Source organism: Salvia splendens, chromosome 3 (genome assembly GCF_004379255.2).
Source record: "Salvia splendens isolate huo1 chromosome 3, SspV2, whole genome shotgun sequence".
NCBI lineage: Eukaryota > Viridiplantae > Streptophyta > Magnoliopsida > Lamiales > Lamiaceae > Salvia > Salvia splendens.
The window spans coordinates 28,462,202-28,486,220 of record NC_056034.1 but is presented as its reverse complement, the minus strand read 5'-3'; the positions used below and the strand labels follow the sequence as shown (position 1 = coordinate 28,486,220).

The 24,019-nt window shown below is 34.2% G+C and overlaps 2 protein-coding genes across 2 annotated transcripts; both read right to left on the bottom strand.

Moving 5' to 3' along the window:
- Positions 1 to 11,355: 11,355 nt before the first annotated feature.
- LOC121795600 (iron-sulfur cluster co-chaperone protein HscB homolog) lies at positions 11,356 to 14,410 on the bottom strand. Its single transcript, XM_042194137.1, has 6 exons — positions 13,977 to 14,410; positions 13,536 to 13,632; positions 13,351 to 13,440; positions 12,999 to 13,064; positions 12,392 to 12,460; positions 11,356 to 11,650 (listed from the first exon to the last, which is right to left on the bottom strand). Exons 1-6 carry the CDS (start codon positions 14,345 to 14,347, stop codon positions 11,513 to 11,515), a joined length of 831 nt encoding a protein of 276 aa, XP_042050071.1. The 5' UTR covers positions 14,348 to 14,410; the 3' UTR covers positions 11,356 to 11,512.
- Positions 14,411 to 16,266: 1,856 nt separating this feature from the next.
- Positions 16,267 to 20,594, bottom strand: LOC121795599. Its single transcript, XM_042194136.1, has 11 exons — positions 20,348 to 20,594; positions 19,542 to 19,759; positions 19,328 to 19,428; positions 18,893 to 19,001; positions 18,733 to 18,772; positions 18,334 to 18,423; positions 18,151 to 18,250; positions 17,929 to 18,068; positions 17,734 to 17,836; positions 16,833 to 17,644; positions 16,267 to 16,758 (listed from the first exon to the last, which is right to left on the bottom strand). The coding sequence occupies exons 2-11, from the start codon at positions 19,678 to 19,680 to the stop codon at positions 16,554 to 16,556; spliced, it is 1,839 nt and encodes a 612-aa protein (XP_042050070.1). The 5' UTR covers positions 19,681 to 19,759; positions 20,348 to 20,594; the 3' UTR covers positions 16,267 to 16,553.
- Positions 20,595 to 24,019: the final 3,425 nt, after the last annotated feature.

The window sequence follows — 24,019 nt, the reverse complement described above, 5'->3', positions numbered from 1 at the left end:
GAGAGTGAGCTGTGTCACATGGAAATGGAGTTACCACTTGGTAGGGGCTAATAAAACTCATTGACTTTTATTCAACAATTGGCATCTATACATATATAAAAAAGTTGAGTTTTGGCATTCTTTTGAAATATTTATAAGTTTTGTCCTTATTCTAAAATATTTTTAAATTATGGGCTCAATTTGATAATATTGCATTTTGAGCTTACATTTTTCAAAATAAACTTGGATCAAATAATGCGGTGGAAGTTTTTCTTATAATCAGCCATGAAATTGTAACAGCCAGTACGTTCTAATTCATTATCATGTATATTTATTACCATTTCAATATTAACTAGTATCTCTCCCGTGCTATGCACGGCACATTATATTTTTTTCCAGAATATATATAGTACAAATAAATGGAAAATAATTTATCATAATTAATCCATAATAGAGATAGAAATTATAAATTATCGAGCTTCATTTCAGTGCAATATAGTGATCCTATACACTAAAAACCCAAACCTCGAAACCTAAATCCTAAACCCTTAACTTTAATAGAAATTATAAATTATCGAACTTTCATTTCATTGCAATATAGTGATCCTATACACTAAAAACCCAAACCTCGAAACCTAAATCCTAAACCCTTAACTTTAGTAGAAATTATAAATTATCGAGATTCATTTCATTGCAATATAGCGATCCTATATACTAAAACCCCAAACCTCGAAACCTAAATCCTAAACCATTAACCTTAAAATATACTTATCATGACCAACAAATGAGACAAATATTAATAAAATCCTCCATCCTTCCCAGTGTAATTTTACTTTGTTGGAGATAGAAATTATAAATTATCGAGCTTCATTTCAGTGCAATATAGTGATCCTATACACTAAAAACCCAAACCTCGAAACCTAAATCCTAAACCCTTAACTTTAATAGAAATTATAAATTATCGAACTTTCATTTCATTGCAATATAGTGATCCTATACACTAAAAACCCAAACCTCGAAACCTAAATCCTAAACCCTTAACTTTAGTAGAAATTATAAATTATCGAGATTCATTTCATTGCAATATAGCGATCCTATATACTAAAACCCCAAACCTCGAAACCTAAATCCTAAACCATTAACCTTAAAATATACTTATCATGACCAACAAATGAGCCAAATATTAATAAAATCCTCCATCCTTCCCAGTGTAATTTTACTTTGTTGATCACTTAACACAATTACATCAGTTTCTAATGAAGCCTAATTACATCATTTTAATTAGTGGGGAAATCGTTTCAAATTTAACGCTTATTGGCGATGAATCTCCACTAATTGGCCATGAATCTCCAAACTGAATGATATCAAAACATATTCACGTTTATCCTCATTATTTTTTGGTCATGGGATCTTGACCGTTGCATTTCTCAATGGCTATTATTATACTAACTTTAAATTTAATCTGATAGGGGTATGAATCATATATATTAATAGGACGCCTTTTAAAATATAGAATTGATTTGACAGTAAAGAGTAAGTGAATCAGTTTTATTGTGAACAACTACCGCATGAAGCATCAACAATTATTAATTATAGAATCTAAACAAATTAACGACTATTACTATGAATAAATATTTAAATTCATAACAATATCTATATAATAGTTTTTATTCTTAAATGTCTAGATTGTAGTATTGAAATTATATATTTTAAGCTTAAAGATAATTTAATAAATACTCCAAAACTCCCCCTTTATATATGTATAGTATCGCGCCCGTGTTATGCATCACCATTTATTTTCAAAATTACGATATATATTTTCTTCAAATTACGATATACAACGCATACAATTTTCATAAAGGAATAATAAGAACAAAGAATCAAAACACCAAATATGACCGCATATATGCAACAACAATTTTGCCTCATACAAAATTAAAAAAAAAAAGTAAATTCACAAGTATTACGACTCACTAAGGTTGTTTCTGATAAAAAAACATGAAATTAAATTAAAGAATATATATATATATATATATATATATATATATATATATATATATATATATATATATATATATATATATATATATATATATATATATATATATATATATAAATTTTGAAAAGGTTGAATTATAATAAAAATAAATATTAGTATAAAGCAACATTTACATAAATCAGTATAATTTATTAGGATGTCAACATGTGAATAATTTGCCTTTTTTGTTTTTCTTTCTGACGAAACAATTAGTCAAACATTAGAAGGCTAGTTTCGGTAGGGAGGAAGGAAAAGAACGAAATAGGAGCTGAAGCTGCTTCAGTTTTACTTTGCCTGAGGGTGACAAGCTATAAAATCAACAGCAAGATTGATGGAGTTGATTTTGTCTGCTTCATTGTCTGGGATCTCAAAACAGAAATCTTTTTCGAGTGCCATCACAATTTCCACAGTGTCAAAGCTATCCAGCCCAAGGTCGTTCTGGAAATGAGCATTTGGAGTAACCTGTACAGCATGTTCAAAAATTAAGCAAGTTCATATATTATCTTTCAGAAAAGGTTAAGAAAATGAAAGAAACACCACACTATCTGCCTCAAAAACTCTCTTACCATATAGAAGCGGCTCAAATCCGCCAGGCATCAACGAAATTGATTGAGCTCCAAAAATCTAGTAATACAAAGCTCCTGAAATACACACTAAAATGTAGAGAGATTGAGAGATAAGAGAGAATAATTTTGTTAGTGTGTAATCCATCCACAACTCCATGCTTTTTATAGCCACAAAATAAGGACATGGAAGGTCATGAAATTAACACACTATAAAACCACAAAATTAAGACAATAAAGGTACTTGAAGTGAAAAACCAAAGGACTCCCATGATCACCTTCCATTATCACACATTTAACCCAATAATATTAAAAAATTATAAAGGAAAACATAGCACGGAGGACATAATATTAAATATTATATTAATTAAAGCCATAGTTTTTTGCATTCTGAAAGAAATACATTCTCTTCATTCTTAGAGACATAAATTACCATCACAATAACCGTCACAATAACTGTCCAAATATATAGGAGTATATGATTAAGATCATGATTGTAAGTAATTAACCAATTTAATTCCTATCACTATAACCGTCCAAATGAATTCCTATCATATTTGTTTATTGCATTCATATCCCTTGCATAAAATAGTTATTCAAAACCTACCAAAACTCAACTTTTATATATGTATAGATTACCTTTACCATATTTATTACCATTACCAATTCATTGTTGAGATTAAATCATTAGTGCAATTTACCACCACTACCACCCAATTAATTTGTTTGAATCATGTGTATGAATTAAAGTTATGCAATTAATTTATAATGTGGCAGTTATAAACGACCACTTTGATCAAAAATTTATCGATTCAAATGATTTTATTAAAGGAATGTAATTTAAAAGGTCAAAAAACTTATAATTCATTTGTTATTAATTTCATTTACTACATAATATTGTCTTAAAGTCACAAAGAATATGAAAAGCTACCCGTTTTCTATAAATTGAGTTCCACCAAACGAAGAAGCTTGAAGAATTGATGAAAATTCATTCTTGCTAGGGGCAACTTTAACAATACTGCAGCTCATTGTTAGGATTGAATTAGCTTCAACCATTCCGCAAAAGGTGTCCTATTTTCTTTTCTTTTTTTGTGCTATAATATCTACGATTTATTGTGTTGAACTATAGCAATCTCAAATATGGGTTTTTCAAATTTTGAAAATTTCATTTATACTAATGATTCTTTGTTTGTTGAATAGAAAAATGGAGAGATGTCGTTGGTTGAACTGGCCAACGAACAAAGCTTGGGTAGGAAGATGTTTGTTGTCTGGAAAGAAGAAGATGCATAAATATTTGGTGAAGAAGATGAAAATGACAACTATTTTTGCTAGGTTAACGAGCAGTAGTATTTGATTGGGTGTATATCGGCTAATAAACTTATCAAATGATCAAATATGAACATATATATAAACGTGTATAATTATGTAATTATTGGCTGATTATAGAAATTGATTCCTTCTTGGAAATTTAGGTAATGTTAGAGGCATCGTTTAAGGATAGATTATATGGATATTTTCTTCCTCAGGCCTCAGCCTCAGCCTCCCCCCATTTTCCCCCTTTCTATCCTTAAATTAGTATTCTTCAAGAATCTAATACTACAATTTAATAAATAAAAAACTGTTGATACTATTCATGATATTTAACTATTCTATACAGAGAAATAAAAAATTGAATTTAAATAAATATATAAAGACATAATCTGATAATCATGATAGTTATGGTGATGATCATTTATAATTATGACGAACTTTTACACTGGATTGTGCAACGCACGGTGTGATACCAGTATATATTAATGATCGACAAATAAATAATACAATATGTTATTAATTCTAAGTATACAGGATTTCTCGAGTGCATGACTTTCATTAATATACACGTATACTCATATATGTGCTTGTACCTTAACCAAATGGTACAACCACTTCCACTTATTCAACTTTAAAAAAAATCACTTCTCTTTGCCTTTGAGAATATAGATTTACTAAGCGATTTTCACGTGCAATTCGTGCTGAATATAAAATGACAACGAAAGTGGAAACATATTTTATGCAATAAATTCGTACTTCCAAATACTAATACTCCACAGAGAGAGAAAACTATGATTCCCATTTTCGTTCATATCGATATATCAATTATGTTAAACTAGGAGTATTATAATATTCCAACAAAATTATCTATTGTAAAAGATTTATTTTGTGCACCTGCAACTATAACTCAGACAAACGTTATTCTTCCTCTATTTTTTGAATTTAAACTAGACCTTATACAAATGTCGATTTTGCGTTAATAGAGAATTTTAGTATCGATTCAACTTCGGTTACTATATGTCATCTTTAGTTCTTCCCTAGCAAATATTAGTATAATTAGAAAATACACGGTACAAAATAAATGTAAAATGATTATTTATATAGACGGAATTAGGGATGTCAATCGGGCCAGCCCACCGGGTTTCGGGCCAACCCTATTCGTGTTGCGGGTCAATCGGGTGCGGGCTAATCGGGTTGTTATTTTTTCGGGTTATAAAAGTTCAGCCCTAACCCTAAAAGCTCGGGTTTTGGGCTAGCCCATCGGGTTAATCGGGTTGCTACCGCATGCGATCAATCCAATAAATAATGGTGGAAATTAGTTATATTTATAAAATGTAAAATATTTAATTATGATAAATTTGAGATATATGCGTAAACTCAAATATTAACATGATCAAATACTAATATTTGAGATTTATGCAACATAAAACATAAACATCAAGAAATTTTAAAGCATGTTTAGAAATTTAAATATATTTTTTTAGTGAATTTGAAGTTTCTAATTCATTTATCTATTATTATATTAATAAAAACTTAATATATAATTTATATATTTAATATATAAAATGGAAAGTTATTTTTTCAGTAATCTGTATTATAAAATAATCAATGAAGTGTCGAATTAGAGTCAAACAAATAGAATAATATAAATTTTATCGGGTTTCCGGGCTAGCCCATCGGGTTTTCGGGTCTGGCCCTAACGGGTTGCGGGTTAATCGGGTGCGGGCTAATCGGGCTGTAATTTTATCGGGCTGGAAATTTCAGCCCTAACCCTATAAATTTGGCGGGCTATTCGGGTCAGCCCACGGGTTGCGGGCTAAATTGACATCCCTAGACGGAATGTAACTCATGAGAAATCAATTACTAATAATTAGTATAAATGAGAATTAAATGCTTTAACAGTATCTATATTTATATCTATATCTATACAAATATAAAAGATGAGTTTTGGGCATAGTTTTAAATATTCATAAGGTTTTGGCATACTTTTAAATATTTATTAGTTATGTAGGAGTATTAGATAATTTCTTCTTAAACGTTACTAATATGGCTGAATAATTGTGTAACCGCCGCCTTCCACGTTTGATAATAAAGTTTCAATGTTTAATGCAGTAAAGTAATTGAAAGTTATGTAAAATAAATTGTGAGATGGTGCTCAAAGTTGCTCTCCTTTTATTTTACGCATGCCAGATCCGCAAACGGTAGTCAGCAACGACTTCCAGAATTATCGATGGATGTTTGCTTTTGAATCCAGTTGTGAACTGGCCTTTCCAGGCCACCGGGCAGTTCCTCCACTCCGAATGCATGCAATCGATGCTTCCTAATATTCCTGGGAACCCGTGGATCAAACCGTGCATATCCAGCAGTCTCTGATACTCATCAGGGGTGGGCTTTCGTAGGAACTCCCCACCGAATATTTCCCGGATCCCCTTACAAAACTGCCTAAGCACCGTTAGGCTAGTCGTCTCACCCGTCTGTAGGTATTCATCGAACATATCGGCTGGTCCGGCGTAGGCAAGCTGCCGGATTGCAGCGGTGCACTTCTGATGCGTAGACAGCCCGATCCGGCCAACGCAATCACGCCGGAGGGTGAAGCACCGGTAACGCTCCGCCAAATTCGTCGCTATATGGTTGAAGAGCCGTTGCGACATTCTGAATCGCCGGCGGAAAATCTCGGGTGGATAACGTGGGTTATCCACAAAGTAGTCCGCCATTAGACGCTGGTGCGCTCCGCTATGGTCTCGTTGGATGGTCCGCCGATGAGTAATCGCCCAAGGGCTCCGCCACGCGCGCCGCATCCTCCTTGGAGGCCTGGTGTTGCACCTCTTGAAGCAGAGAATTCCACGCGTCACATTACAAATTGTCTATTTCAGTCCACAAATTCTAGTTAGAGAAAGTTCGAGTGATGAAGAGTTGGAATGGTGTGAAAATAATGAATGGAATGGGGTGTATTTATAGGTAAATTAAATTGAATTAAAAAAATCGCCCCGGATCGGCGCGCCGGGCACCGCCCCACTATAGGCCGGGCACGTCCTCGCCCGGAAGACGTCGGATGACCGTCCGCCCCGGAAATTTCGTCTGCCTCGCGGCGGACGTTCTCCCCACTATAGATAGCCCCGATCGGGGCTATAGCCGCGCCTGGCTTATAGTGGACACCCTAAAAACCACTAGGCCCTCGTGGCCTGGTAGGGTGGTCAATGGATGCCTAGTATATGGTATACAATTTATAAGTTTTCCCGCCACAAATATTGCTTGTGTAACTAGTTTTTAACAAACTAGTGTCAATTCCAGTTTAATGCTCAATTGATTTCTTTATACTAATTTGATAGTATTATTCATACATGTGAATACCAAAATAAAAGTTTTCATAAGGAATATATTCACTTTTTAAAAAAATTTAAATTCAACATATGAAAATATAAATACACATTTCATTTTGAACTTCAAAAAAAATACAAGTCAAAGTCTTGAACAACATTATTATTTAGTAGAAGAAATCAAAACAAACTCAATTTAATTATGTATACTATATTTAGTAATTTAAATATAAATATATTAGTAATTACTTCATCCGTCCCATAAGAATATGATCTACTACCTTCGTCTCACATTAAGTGTCACGTTTAATGTGGACACGAGTTTTAAGAAATGTAAAGAAAAGTGTGTTGAAAAAGTTAGTGAATTATGGGTCCCACTTATATATATTAGTTTTATAATAAAATGTGAGTAGAATTGGTTGTTGAATGTGAGGTCTACTTACCATTTATGGTAAAAGTGAAATGTGACTCTTATTATGAGACGGACTGAAATGGCAAAATGTGACACTTATTGTGGGACGGAGGTAGTATTTCCTTTTTAGTCTGTCCCACAAGAATATGCACTTTTAAATTTTGGAACTCTTTTCTTTCTAATGAGGTGAGACTCATTCTCCACTAACAATACTTTATTTACTTTTTCTGTCTACCTTTCTCATACTTTACCAATTTTGCATTAAAACTCGTGTCGAACCCAAGATAAGTGAGCACAAACTTTTCTGCACGAGATTTAAGGAAATGGGGTTTTGTTAGTAAAATGGAAAGTGAATAAAGTAATAGAGTTAATAAAATAGAGAGAAAAAGTATGAGAGAATACCAAAAAAGAAAATGACCCACTTATCTTGGGACGTCCCAAAAAGGAATGTGAGTCGCTTATCTTGGGACGGGGGGAGTATAACTTCAATATAACATATAAAAAATAAAATTTATTTAAAAATATATGCTATTATTATACAAAGTCCAATAAATTAGAAGACTAAAATTAAAACATAACTAAAGTGCATATTATAGCACCAACGGGTCGTAATGCAATTAGTAGCGCAGAGCTATGGTGACCTTGGGGTCACGAGTTCAAACCCCACCACCTGCTCAGAGACTCTCGGCCTTAATCCGCAAACCCTGTCGAACAGTATCAGTCAGATTTCGCCAAAGTCAAGTTCGGTACATATGTGATCAAACAAAAAAAATTGCATATTATAGCCCAACACAAAAAAGCCCAAACTAAACTTTCAAACTAATTTTTGTCCAATTAATAAACATACAACACTAGACCTAACCCTAATGAAAAGTGGCGCATGTTCTCTCTCTCCCTCACCCACCGCCTTGCCGCCTTCCTCACCTGCCGGGCTGCCCCGTGTGCACCAGCAACACGACGCCGCCTTTCTCTGAATTATTTGCATTGTTTTGGTCCTTTGTCTCCATACTCTTCACTTTTGTGGTTGTGCGAGAGTTATGAGTTTTAGGCTTAGAAATGGAGCTTCTCGTTGGCCTTTTTGGGCACCTTCATCACTGTTGATCTTGAGAGACCTCGATGAATTGCCACCATTTTTAAGGGAATTGGCAGACGTGTGGATGACAACGCTTTTGTTCCTTCTAAGCTTCGGAGATATTGGATATGTAGTTGGAACTATATTGTTGTTTGCGTAAAGTGAATTGCTCATTGCTTTGTCCATTGCCAAAATAGCTTTTGAGGATTAAGCCTATTTTCTTTTAATGAGTGATTTATCATCAATCATGTTATATGTTTCTACAACTTGCCCGTGGTCTCATTGAGTCTACATAGTGGCTTTAGAAATAGGAAAGGACGTTAGGACATCCTTCTTAGCCATATCTTAATCCATGCTCTAAACGTATTTATTATCCTTTAGTAGCCAACTTTGACCCTAAAAGCTTTTTCTTTGTTAAGCTAAACATATATGTTGGGTTTTCTAAGTTCTATATATGGTATATCAAGTGAAGAAGGGAAGAAAGGAGAATGGTGCTAGCTAAAGAAATGGGTACAAGGGATGCTTGAAAAGAAAAACAAAAAGAAGAGAAAAGAGGAAGAAGAGAAGAGAAAGAAAAAATATGCAAAACATAGTGGGAAAAAAATAATAAAAGAGACAGAGAAATGTTGTATGGAGAAGAGGGTGATCAAAGAAAGATGAAAAAGAAGTATAGAAGCAAAATTTTGAGGAGTTTGGAAGATGAAAAGAGTCCAGACAAAGCTTAAGACTAGCTGAAATTTGTAAGGAAAAATGGTGAAGTAGATGAAGGCTTATTTTAGGGATTAATTTATAGTCACTTTAGGCAAACTTAGCTCACCTATCTAAAGAGCCAACATTATAACATTAAGAGAAGACCTTTCGGATCCTAACTCTTTAATCACAACATAGTAGAGCAGAGTTTAGACTTTGAGCAAGCATATTGTAAATGATGCATTTTTTGTTGATATGAGATCTTCATCATATGTACATACACTAGAGAGTGAGGGAAAAAGAAAAGATGAAATTACACTATATACATCTTATGAGGGCATTGTGACAAGGTGGAACACGTGCTAGTAGCTTGAAGTAATGTTTGATTTGTTTTACTTGTTTGTGAAGCCAATGATCTTGTTTTTCCTCAAATTTCTCTGAATGATTTGCACTATTTTGGTCGTCCGTCTCCTTACGCTTTACTTTCCTCAAAGGGAGCTTATCATTGTCTTCTTTGCGGTAGCACTTCCTTTAGCATTGTTGATCTTGGGAGATCTCGATGAATTGCCACCATTTTCAAGGGAATTAGCAGACGTGTGCATAACAAAGCCTTTGTTCCTTCCAAGCTTATGAGATATTGGACCTTTAGTTGATATCTTTATTTATAAATACAAGTATTTACGTATCTGTCAGAGAAAAAAATAAGGTCAACTACAAATGCAAAAACATTCTTCTGAATGCATTTTGTTTGAAATATGAGATGTAGGCCGCAGTTTTATTCTAGTTTAATAAGGGAGAAGCATGCTGTGTAATATTTCCACCGTCCATTAAAAATAAACCACATTTGTTTTGGGATGTCTCTTAAATATATAGACTAATTCTATTTAAGGAAACTTTTTTTCTCTCTAATAAGGCCAATCACATTCTCCACTAATAATACTTTAGTCACTTTTTCTTTCTATCTCTCTTACTTTAACAACTCGTGTCGATTCAAAAGTTGTCTATTTTTTAGAGACAGATAGAGTTAAACATATTGTTAAAGAAGATATTTTGTTGAAGATATAAGGTTGTCATATTCAGTAAAAGCAAGTTGATCATCTCTCATGGATTTTTATCACACAATAAGCCTCAAACTGCCTTCTTGGCTTCGTTTTGTGGATGAGGTAAACTTGGCATATGTGAAAGTGAAGCTCTTTCTCTGTTGCTTTATTTCCGTCTCTTAGCTTTCATGATACCAAATACAAGAAGAGAAAAGAGAGTGAGCAAACATAAACAACAGGGTTCTGAGATTTGATAAATAGAGATAGTATGTATTAATACTAATGATTTTACTCTTTTTCTTTTCAACTTCCTTGGCATTTATTTTCTCTTCCATCTTCGAGTAGAACTAACTAACTTTGACAAGTGCAATGTTACCAAGGCAGACAAATCCCAATCGAACTTATGATGCATACAGAGCTTCTAGAATCTATGTTCTACCTCTTTCTGCGAATCCAGATGACTTTCTAGCAAGCCTCTGAACTCTCAACCCTTTGATGAACCCGCACGTCATATGAGATGATGATAAACGTGGATATTGTATTGGTTTATAGCTCTTTTCATAGGTTATCATCCCTATTTAAGTGAGTTGACGAGATTGTGTATCCGTTTCAAGGAGGCAAACCAGAGGCTAGAGGCAGAAAATGCTTGCTCCAGTGTTTCAACTAGATGCAAAATGCGAAACAGTGGAATCGTCCGAATCAGGCATTGGGTTGAAGGAAGATCGCCCAATCGGGACGATCACGAGTCAGTGGTGTAAAAATTCTCCTAAATATATTACATAGAATATTTAAGGATGTGTGATGCTATTTTTAAAGTATGAAGACCACACATGTGCAAGTGCCATACTACTAAAAATGTTAAATATCTCTCTCTCTCTCTATATATATATATTAGAACATCTGATTGATCCTAAAAAAACTATACTACCGAAATAGAAAGGAATAAAAAAAATAGATAAAAGAATCAAAATGAGAGCAAATGTGTATACAGAACTGAACATGCACTTGGATACAAGGGTGCATTATAAATTATTACTAAGAATAACACAAGTGGCCGTAAACAACATCACAGAGAGCATAGAGCCATTAATTAAAGTTTCTTCTCAATTTCTTCATTGGCACGTTTGTAGTAAGTCATTCTGCGAATTGAAGCCATACCATCTTCAAAGTTTTTCCTCAAATATGCATCTTCAAATGACCTGGACCAATCTCTCAATTTTTCTTGCAACTGCAAAAGTGGGTGGATGAGATATTTTAATACTCCCTTTGTTGGGCCTAAATGAGACGTTTCATTTTCGCACGGGTTTTGGAAAAATATTACTCCCTCCGTGCCAACTAAGTTGAATCCTACTCCTTTTTTGGTTGTCTCAACTAAGTTGAGTCATTTCCTTTTTTGACAAAAAACATATCATCCAATCACTCTTACTTTATTCCATCACATACTTTATCCTCTCTTTATCTTTGTTATTTTATTCCTCTCTCCTACTTTTCAAAACAATTTCTTAATCTCTGTGTCAAAAAGTTTTGACTCAACTTAGTTGGGACGGAATGAGTAATAGTAGTTAGAGTGGAGAGAAAGTAAATTAAGAGAGAAAATAATGTAGACGAGACTCTCTTCTGCATTATTATCTCTTTTACTTTACTTTATAAATTGATTTTTAAATTTCAGCATTGGGGTTTGAATAGTTTGAACCCCAGTGGTGGTGGAATATATGTTCATAACAGGAGAGGATGTCCTTTTCAATGCATAAATCCATAGTAGTATGCTTACTTTAGTATTTCCTACATATCTCTACAGATTTAGTTAAAACTTAATGATACTCATTAATAAAATCTTAATTGGAAAAAAGCAACTGTTATATTAATAATGATCCAAAAAATGATATGTAGAGTAGATTTCAAATGGTGTTCAGAGGTTGTATAGCTGAGATTTTTGTCATTGACATGTAACCGGTTGGGATGTACATACCTGAGCCTGTATTTGATTTAATGTCTGAGCATCTTCTGCTTCATCAACAGCCTCCCTTAATTCCATGATCTGCACTTCAACAAGTTAAACCAAAATTATATCAACAATCCCCAAAGGTATTCATAGAAAGTGAGTTTTGAGTATGACTCCTTAAACCTCGCTTGAACTCAAACACAAAAAATAATGACAAAGGTACAGCTCATATGACCAAATTGTCAAACATCCCAACGTTCCCATTCCCATCAAGCCATTCGTTTTGATCATTGGAAAGATGAGTTATAAATGTCAAGGTCACATCACAATGCCAAGGAGAAAATTTAGTCGATCAAGCCTTATGCGCTTAATATAATCATAATAAAACTAAAGAGTCGGTACTTTAGCATTTTGAATATTTGCCTAATTCAATCTTTACTACCTCGAATACAAACTGAGTTTTGATTAAATGGTTCTTCCAAGCACCTTCAGAATATGACCAAGCCACAGAAAAATTTTGTACAAATGCACCCACAAACACACATACACAACTCAAGTGCTCCATTCCATGAGATTTTTGAAGATGATACATAATAAGCAAAGGAATAACAAGTCTCAATGTTCTTCACTTTACCTCTGCAAGTAGCTCTGTATCAGTGATCCTTTCTTCTTCGTCAACTGGCACACCTTCCAACTTCATCTACGTGTATTATTTGAAAAATTAGGAGAAAGGGATGGAAACAAAACTAATTTTGTTAATATTATCATTTGAACATACCTAAACTAGTAATATCATTCCAGAAGCAAATAGGAAGCAGATACACTGTCCAGAAACATAACAAGAATTTCCAAAAATTTCCTTTATATTGTTTTAATTGCTACTTATTGAGAAATATAATAGTATCAGTTCTTGTGATTCCTGCTCAACACACCTACAACTGAGATGTAAGCATGTGAAGTACATGATATATTGAAAGAAAACATACGATGTAGATTGCCCTCGACAATGGATCAGCAAGCGTGCGATACGCATCTATAACCCGAGCAGACTGCTCAGCCGCATACTCCCTCTCCCTCTAGTTCAAAAGGAGCAAGTTAGATGTTGAATCTTCCATGGTGAATGATATTTAGTTTTTTTAAACAAATTGAAACAGCACAGGGTGAGACTGACCTGCGTTTTAGAATGAACCAAATCCGGATGAAGTTTCTTTTGCCAATCTTTGTATTTCTTCTCTAATTCCCCATCCTCAATACTGTATCTCCTTCCTCTGCAATAGCAATAGCAATAGCAACAGCAACAAATTATCATTATGCATAGCTGAACAGCTTATCTCTTCTCCTCCAATATTATACCATTATCGAGCAATTAAAATAGTACTAATATCCAAAATTCCATACGCAATACTGTCTTCACTTTTCAATTTTCTCTTTCCAGTGTAATATTACAGTAATTGCAGGCTATGATAAACATATAGTAGAACATTATAATGAGGCAAATAATTTATCCAATATCAAGCAGGTTAATTTATGAATAAACCACTATATGATAATCACCAAAATCCTAATAAATTTATAGAGAGACGATCGCGATTTAGAAGGAAAGAGTACTGACAGGCCGAAAATTTGGAAATAATCGATGGATTGATTGAGCGGTTGGACGCTGCGACAGGCCTGGCAGAAGAGGAACGAGGTCGCATCGTCGGCCTTGGTGGCGCAGTTCCAGCAGAAAAGTTTGGCGTCCTCTGAGAGCGAGGAGAAAGGGCTCTTATCTTTTACAAAGAAAATGGCATTTTCTCTGGAAAGGATACTGGCTAGGTTTGGCGACGATCTTGGTTGGAGGCTGCTGAGAGATAGGGAGGAGAGAGGAGAGCTGAAAATGGCAGAATCATGAAGAGTAGCGATGGAAACAGAAGAGGTTAAATGTGTGGAATTGATTGCACGAGAAACAATTGCTGAGATTCGGAGAAACTTCTTCATCCACATGAATGATTAGTTTATGAGGTATGAGCAGAAGCAATTAGAATAGCAGACGGGAAAAAAGACGAAGTGAGGTTGGGGACTTGGGCTTTAATACAAGTTTTATTGAGCCCATTTCCATACATTTACAAGTATTACACTTTTAACTATTAAATTTAATTAATATATTTAAATAACCATTTGCTTTTTTCCAATTTTGGTACGTCGACCACATCCTGCAATGACTTTTTATACTCACAATCCATTATAAACTAATAGTATTAAATAGGCCTCTCAAATTGGGTACCTGCGAATACCGGATCCGAAATTTTCGGGTATCTGATCCCGAAATTCCCAAAATCCAATACCCTATACCCGACCCAAATTTGATTTCGGGTATCCAGTGCTGAAAAATCAGGTATGCAGTCTCGATTGTGATTTTGATTTTTTTTATTTTTTATTTTTGGAAATTAACTACAAACTTTTAGAATTTATTTAATATTATTTAATTCAAATTTAATACAAAGTTGAAGTAGTATTCAAGAGAAAATAACTACAACCTTTTAGAAATACAAAATTCTTGTAGTAGTTCGAATTTAAGATAAAATAACTACAAACTTTTAGGAATATAAAATTCTTGTAGTAGTTCGAATTTAAAAGAAAATAACTGCAAACTTTGAAAAATACAAAATCCATAAGTTATACATATTAACATCTTTTATCCATCTACAATTAGTCAATAACATCAAAATTCATAAGTTCAAACATTCATCCTTTATAAATATCACAATTCAATAATTCATAAGAATCAAGATCTAACACTAACATCATCAGAGATTCAAAATTCAAAATATCACAAGTCAATGAAATTAAAACGTAATTAAAAAATTAAATTACATATCTTATACGCTAACTATTAAGTATTAATTAAACTGTAGTTAAAAAATTAAATTACATTTAATTATAATCAAAACATAATTTATTAATTTTAGAAAACAAATCGGATAATTCGGGTATACCCGATCGGATATCGGGTAACCCGAAACCCGATAATCTAAAATTCTCACTATCCGATCCCAATCCGGTACCCGAAAATCGGGTTTGGGTATTCAATTATCCGACTTTTTCGGGTTTGGATATCAGGTATCCAATACCCGATACCCATTTTGACATGCCTAGTATTAAAAATGGACCTCACATTCCACTTACTTTCTGCATTTACTTTTTTTCACAAAGTCAAATAATTTCTTAAAACTCGTGTCAAGTCAAAATGAATCTTTAAATTGTGCACGAAGGGAGTAATATTTTAATCTCACTACAAACTATGAATTTTAATGCTCCATCCATCCCATAACAATAGAAAAATTGTTAATGCAAAAGTGGACTACTTTTTTTTTACCGAAGATGTACTAAATTGATACTAGAAATTATCAACAAAACATAGTCCCCCTTCCCCCAATATGTATTCCACTTTGACTCGACATGTGTTTTAAGAAATGTAAAGAAAAATGAGTTGAAAACGTTAGTGATATGTGAGTCATGCTTTATATATTAGTTTTATAATATAATATGAGGAGGAAATAAGATTATAGATGTAAGGTCCATTATCAAAAGTAGTAAAAGTGAAATGACACAATTAATAAGGGACGAACGAAAATAAAAAAAATTAAGACACATGATAGAGGACGGAGAGAGTACAAACTACCTTGGTTTGAAGGTGGCTGGAGACATCTACAGCAATTGGCCGAAAAGAGGTCAAAATTTAGAGAGGATTTCGCAAAATGGGACAAAAATGAGTATCTGCCCTTATTCTATTTTAAGGGGGTTAAGCATTCTGAGAATGTGGATGTTCAGTTAGCCCTTAACGGAAACTAAAAAGAGCGTCACATTTCCAAATATGCTTATTTCGAGAATTTTGCCTAAACTTGTTGATATTACACAATATATTGGCAAAGCGAAAATGATAATTAAAATAAATCCATTACAATACATAGATAATAGACAAAAAAAAGTGCTCTTTATTTATCTTCTGCCTGCGTACTGAGGTTAGGATAAACCAAACTAAACTAAACATAAAATTACACAAATCTTGAATGAAACAGCCAAAGCTTCTTCCCTAGCCTCACTATTCTTGTGAAAATGCTGCAGCTGCAGAAAAAAATCGAAAGCCAATAATGTACATAAACCTATAAGAGCTCGAGTTTTCGTAACTCCTGCAGTAGTTCACTAGCTATCAAGAACCGAAATTTAAGCAACAAAACCTCGACTTCTTATTCTTCCCTCCTTTCATTCTGTTTGCTTCTGTACTCACCAGATTATCTCCTTTTGCACTCTCGGATTCTATTGACACGTTTCTCCGATTGTGAGACAGCCTCATGCCATCCTCATCCGGTGCAATCTTGCTCTGGTTTGTTTCCTTCGTGCTGGAGTTGAACCGCCTGAGATAACCGATTTTCATGTCAAAAATCACCTCACGTTGTATAAGTAGTGGCAAACAATCGAAAAAAGATACCTTGAATTATGGTTGTCAGAGCTGCTTCTGGCAGTTTGGACAGCTACTTGTGCTGATCTTTGGTTTGATGATTCGACGCAAGCTAGATTCCTTTTCCTTATTTCGTCAGCTTCCCACGAAATAGATTCTGTCGCAGCATCATTCTCCGAGCTCAGCATATCTCCATTGTTGAGGACATGAACAGGGCTACTGTTGTACTCCCGGAATATGGAAATGGCCTTTTCCAGTGTTCCTAAAGCTCTTTGAACCTCAGGGCTGATGTTAACCTTAGTTTGTACATTACATGTAAAATGTTCCGTTATTTCATGGCCTTGTTCCACCTCAGTCGCGCTAACTTCCATTGTGTCTGTCCTAACCTCTACCGTGATCTCCTCGGCTACTTTATTATGCAGTTCTACTCCTCTCTCCTCAAACTCTTTGATTTCATTGAGAACTTTGTTGGGATCCTTAGTCTTGCTAACTTCCATCAAGTCAGTCCTAACCACTACTGTGCTCTCCTCAGATAAACTATCAAGCAGTTCCGAGCTTTTTCCCTTGAACTCCTCGATTTCATTGAGAACTTTGTTGTCTCTTGCGTCTGTACCCATGGCATTGGGATCCATGGTGCGTTCATCAAAAGTGTTATCTTCCTTAGTAGAGTTGTTGTCTTGGAATGATTCACTGTTTTGTTGTTCAAGATTGGAGTGTGCGCTCTCCAAGATAGGCGAAGCAGGAGACGCGTCTTCTTTATAGAGAGCCTCACGTACACGAACATAGAGCGGATCTTTCAAAGCCTCCTGAACTTCTACGCTGCCTTTCGCAGAAGCAACTTGCTGCAGTTGTTGCAAGACTGGGAAAAATTAGGCAGCAAGCAAAGGATACGATTCAATTCCATCAACCTGTGAAGAAGTTTCAAAATAACCTTTTTATAGAGCTTAAAACCGCTGCCTACGAGCTGCCTGGCGACAAAATTGATGAATGCAGGAGGGACAAAGTCGAGCTTCATATCAAGATTCGCTATCGTTCTGCACAGTTTTGAAAGCACTGTCACTAGGAGCTACAGGACTCGAACCTTCCATCATTAGGCAAAAGAAAAAAGAGACATCATAATGCTTACCTAAAGAAGCTTCTATCAGCAGTGATTTTTTTAAGAGCAAAACCTCCGTAGAGATCCATTCTCACGGCACCCTCTACATCTGGCATCCCATCTCTGGTGAAACCATGGGTGCTTCTGTCGATGGTCTCCGAGTCAGAGATCTGACAAGCATTTCATCATATTTTATTCAATAGAGAAGCATGTTTCATTCAGCAGGAGCAAGAGAAAAATGTTGTAAATTACCGAGTTAAGAATCACCACGACAAGGCCGTCTTTGAAGTACTCAAATGTAAAATAATGTACTATAACTTCTCTGCCTGACATTGGCCATGAAAGCTTCATCCTTTCTTCCAAATATTTACATACATGTCAATATCTGAAATGCGGCGTAATAAGCTCGAGATTTGAGTTTTCTGTAGCGCATACCTCACTATTGCTGTCTGCTCGCCATCTATAACTCTCTGGACACGATGGGATGCAGCAACTTTGAAAGTAGGAACTGTGATTTGAGGCCACCTGGTAGAGTGAGAGATTTATGTCAATTAACAAGCAGAGGATCATTTTCGAGTAATTTTCTCTTTTCTAAAGCATTCTGGAGTTGATATCATGAAGTTAACTTAGCTGCTGAGTATATTGATTGAGTACTAAAGTATCGCGATTCGCGAACAACATTACAAACCCTATTACTATCTAATGTATGTGGAATAATTACTATCTAATGTATGTCATTCCACACTTTCATGTGGAACCGATGTGAGAATTATATCACAAGAAATCAAGAATGCTTCACAAAAATGATGTAACACAGTCATTTTTTTCTCTTACCATTTTTTGTAAAGGTCAGCATCTGACGAAATGCATAGACCTGTTACATACAAAGAAAGCTGTTCAGAGTAAGTATGAACAAGTATATAATATCCTCGACTAGTTTCAGTTTGCAGTGAAAATCACAAATTATTAGAAGGGAGCTTATGAGCAAGCTTACAAACATCAACTGGCCCATCCACATAGCCCTCAGCAAGTAGTGTATGGAAGGGGGTTCCCTCTGGTCCTTCTCGATACATAACTCGTAATTCCTCAGTGTCTTGTTTTACCTGGAAATTTGGCATTACAGCTTGTACATCGTCCCATGATTGAACAAATGACTTGATAATAAGCTTTAAACACAGAGAACGAGCACATAATTATAGAGAGACAAGACTATCAAAGATGTTTCCCCAGTTGTGCATAATAGCAAGTATTCCATATCAAACTCATGATGTTTGTTGGGAGTCAAAACTCAAAAGCAAGAAATTGTTCAAAAGCACAATGGTCATACACATTACACGACGATGATTTATTCTTAAAATGTGAAGTGTATGTTGTGGGAGAATAAGATGCAACTGAAGGAGAAAAACTGATGCCAATAATGATTTCATACTTTCCATTTGCTGTTTGAATCGTTTGTGGAAGCACTCCTTAGCTCACAGAGGAACTTAAACACTTCGTTGCTTCTCCTTTCAATCGCACAGTCAGTGTATTCTGCAAAGCACAAACTGCAAATGTAACAGCATATCTAAAGCATAAAACCTCACTTTAAAGTTAAAACATACTTGCAATATGAGGAAATTCAGTTAGAATCAAGATAAACAAACCTCCTGACTGAGAATCCATCGTCTGTAAAATTTGATTCTTCACAAGGACATGAACCATTTCTTCTTTCATAAGTTCAGGTGATGTCAGTGTCTTCTCCAACCGGCTTCTGTAATCCGAGATACGGCCTCCCCTTTCCATATTTTCGCATATCCCACAAGAAAGCAAGGAATCACCAACTAAGTTTTAGCAACTAACAAAATAAATTTCTTGATTTTTCCTGGTAAGAAAGAGCACAAAATTACAAAGAATCGAATGAAATCTCCATAACCATAAGAATAAGTAGAAATCATATAGTAATCAGTTTGACATAGTAAAGCTTGCTTTTTCATGCCTTGAATAGTCAGATTGAAACCAAATTTGACCACTGCAAATTCAATGATAGCTGCTTTCTCAAGCACATTAGATCAGAAATTTGAATTTCTTTAAAAGACAAAACAAGAAGGGCCCTAGATAATCAAATACACACTCATTAATGAAAAGTCTGCTGTAATTATACAATAACTACCTACCACAAAAATAGCAAAATCACTTCGGTATGAGACAGATAAAAACAGACAGCTAAAAAAAAGTGTCCCATGTTCTCATTGTTGAGCATAAGAGGGTAGTAAGTAGCAAGTAAACAACAACCATCCCACAAATGATCACACAAAATTTCTCGCTTTCCCCACACAAGAAATCAAAAACCAAAAAAGAAATCTTCACATGCTTTTCAATCTACAGGAGAAAACTCTAGTTCAAAAGATAAAAATCGAATCTTTATCGAGAAACATCATACAAAATCAAGAGATGATGAAGAAAAAACTACCAGAAGCAGAATTGGAGAAGGCCCAGTTGGAAACTTTTTGAGAAATTGGATGTTGCAAGAGTTGCAGATCTCAAACAGAAAAAGGAAAACTGTTTGAGGAAAAGGCAGCTTTAACTGATTTGGAGGGAGGCTGCTCTAACATCAACACCGCGATTTCTTGAACTTAACGAATTGAAAGACACACAGGAGAATAAAACGATGATATTGTTCAGCTAGAGTCAGAGAATCTGCTCATAAACTTATTAAAATAATTTAAAATGGAACGAATTTGTATTTATTTTTATGTACAGGAGATGTGTCGGCTTCTGTTTTTAATATTGGCCACATGTGATTTCTCAAGAGCATCCGCATCTGTGCTCGATGCAGAAGACGATGTTCGTACCGCTGGCACGGCACGCCCCTGTCCGCCGCTGTGCTCTTGCTAACGGCACGGCTCTGCTCGATATGTCGAGCACGTCCGTGCCGCTGAGTAGGGCGACGTGACGCGTTTTTATTGGCTGTGGGCATTTTTTTTAAATCGAAAATAATACAAAAAATTAAAATATATATATTTTCGGATTCCAAAAAATATAACCGTTTTATTACCGTTTTTTTGAAATTTTTTTAATCATAAAATCATCTATAGCTACACATTCATCATCCATTTGAGCGAAATTCAGCCACGAGTAGTGGTTTTTTTATTTTATTAATTTAATTATGTAATTTTTAATTTTTAGGATTTAAATTATGTAATTTTTAATTTTTAGGGCTTTAATTATTAAATTTTTAATTTTTAGAATTGGAATTATGTAATTTTTAATTTTTTTAGTAATTAGTAATAGTATTTTGAGTATTTTTAATGCATTTTAATATTGTGGAAATGTTTTTATTTAAATTGAATAATAGAATGGTGGGACCCTTGAGCATGTCCCTGCGGAAGAGCATGAATATGAGTGTTGTACTCTTGCCAAAGAGCAGATAGTAAAAAATGAATAAAAATGGGTCTGAGCCCACATTCATGCTCTTTGGCAAGAGCATGGATGTGGATGCTCTCATAATTAGCACTGCGGAAAAGGGAGATTAAAACTTACTTAGAGCATCTCCAAGAGAAAGGGTATATGGAGAGATAAGGAGAAATAACTACCATATTTACCTCTTCTTGATAAAATTTCATGCTCCAATGGAAAATGTATTTAGGGGTATTATACCTTTGTTTATTTTGAGAAGATATTTTTACCTCTTCTTGGAAGAAAAGGTAAAAAAATTAGTTATTTTTGTTTGTCTTCTTAATTTACCTCTTCCATTGGAGTCCATTACTTTTTAAGAAGATATAATTACATTTTTGAAAAGGTAAATGAGAAATATACCTTCTCAATTTACCTTTGCCCTTTGAATATGTTCTTAAAGAAGGTTTCTTTAATCCAAGGATAAATCTTGACTTGCGAATTATGATTATTATTGTGTTTAATATTTATATGTGCCATCTTGTGAAAATCTCTTCTCTTTTTGAGTTTGTATGCTTTGCTTATGAGTTTTTGTTGAGTTGGAATTTTTAATTTAAATGTCCTAATTCTGATGTGGAAAAGGTAACAGCACGGGAATATGAGAACGAGAATCTGTTGACAATACTTGATTGTTTTCATTCACTCATTTAAAAAAAATAATCTTATTTCATTATTTCTGATTTAATATGTTTCATTTCCTTAACTATTAGCAATCTACTAGCCCTTTTATCTTTATCATTTTACTACTCTATCAATTTTATGCTTCACTATCCAAAAAAATAAGCCATTTAAGATTGTCACAAATTTTAATGAATGTAGTAATTGGTTAAATAAAAGTAAAAGAAAAAAAATAGTTAAAAATGGATAGTGGATAAAAGAAGAGAAAAAAAAATAATAATTGAAATTATGTGGTGGGTGGTAGGACCCATATGATAAAGTAAAGAGAAGGAGAAAATTGGGATTTGAATCCCCTGCTGTGGCAAAATGCACAGTAGGGGATGCTGTGGAGATCACCACCATTAATTTGTGAATTAAAAAAAATTGTATAACTTCATAAAAAATAAATGGAAGGTGATGATGTGCACAACACCCCCTACTGTGTATTTTGTCATAGCAGAGGATCCAAGTCCAAAAAATTATTGTCATAAATGGATATAGACGGAGGAAGTATTAAATATATATGTTCAACATTATTAAAGATCTTGGTATGAACGATTACTTGTTAATTTTTTTTATAAATTTCTAACTATTACTTCCTCCGTTCCGCAGTAATGGAGTCATTATGGTACGTTCCATAATAGTGAAGTCATTTCACTTTCTAATAAAAGATAACACATTTCTTCTCTCTTACTTTACTCTATTTTATTTTATTCTCTCTTCATCTCTTAACCTTTTCCATTGTTTACTTTTTTTCTTTTTTTACTTAACCCGCTAACAAATTTTTTTTTAAATTGCGTGCCGAAAAGAAATGTTTCCACTACTATGAAATGGATGGGGTATTATGCAAGGGAATTGCAGCTCATGTTTTATCATAAAAGTCCTTTTTTCCCTACATTTCTTAACACTATCAGAACTTAAAAATAAAATAAAAGAAAACAACTGCGTTCAAGTTTTGTTGCGATTCTTTTCAGTTTCAGTCTAACTTCATTACACGTACATAGAAAGACTTCAACAAAATTCCTATAAATATCCTAACGGTAATAAGAACTTTCTTGAATATGTAAAATAAAATTTTCTTATAAAATCACATAAAAAAGAACTTCCTACTATGACCCTTTTTTTTCTAAAAGAAATCAAAAGAGAACAATGGTAAAGAGGGGAGGAGAATATGTTGACTTAAAGAATGTATAACAAAGCATTACGATATATTGAAATATGAATTTTTTTGAACTGTTTTAAGCTTAGAATACAGACCTACGATAGTCGTCACAGTCGGTCAACGCCATGGCCACGATGGTCGATCATGGTCGTTGCACCACTGTAGCCACGGTCCACTGCACCACCTTGGGTATGGCATGAAAACCTAATATTCATTATTTTTTTTGTTAATCATTTTATCTTATTTTTTACAATCTTACGGTGTGGCAGCTAGGGATGTCAATCCAACCCGAAGCCCGTGGGTCGGCCCGAATAGTACTGTAAAATTAGTGGTCAGGACTGTAATTTTGTAACCCGAATATAAAAAGGCTAAACGGGTTAGCCCGAATGGGTTGGCGGGTTAAACGGGTTGGCCTGACGGGTTGCATGTTTTTATTTAAAAAATATTAAGTTTTAGGGGTTTTTTGTATTCTTGAATTTCATATGGCACAATCATTAGTCTTCTTCAATCTTATTTCTATACTTTTTCACTCGATCCCACACTATCAACTTTCAAGTTCTACCTTACCTCATTATTCCATCGTCCCATCATCTGCTACTACTGCCAATCAAGATAAAATTAAGAACTAACCCCTCAAAATCTATATATATTTATCATTTTAATAATAATTCATCTAAGATACGATTTTTAATTTTCATACAGAATTAATAACAAACAATGCCAAAATAATGACACGAACACAAGTTTTAATTCAAATTGATTGGTTTAATTTTGATTTATCTTTGTTTATGTTGTAGTTGATCGAGATGAAAGGCTTCTTTCCAACTATTATTGAAGAAAACTATGAAAATTTGAAGATTTTATATGATT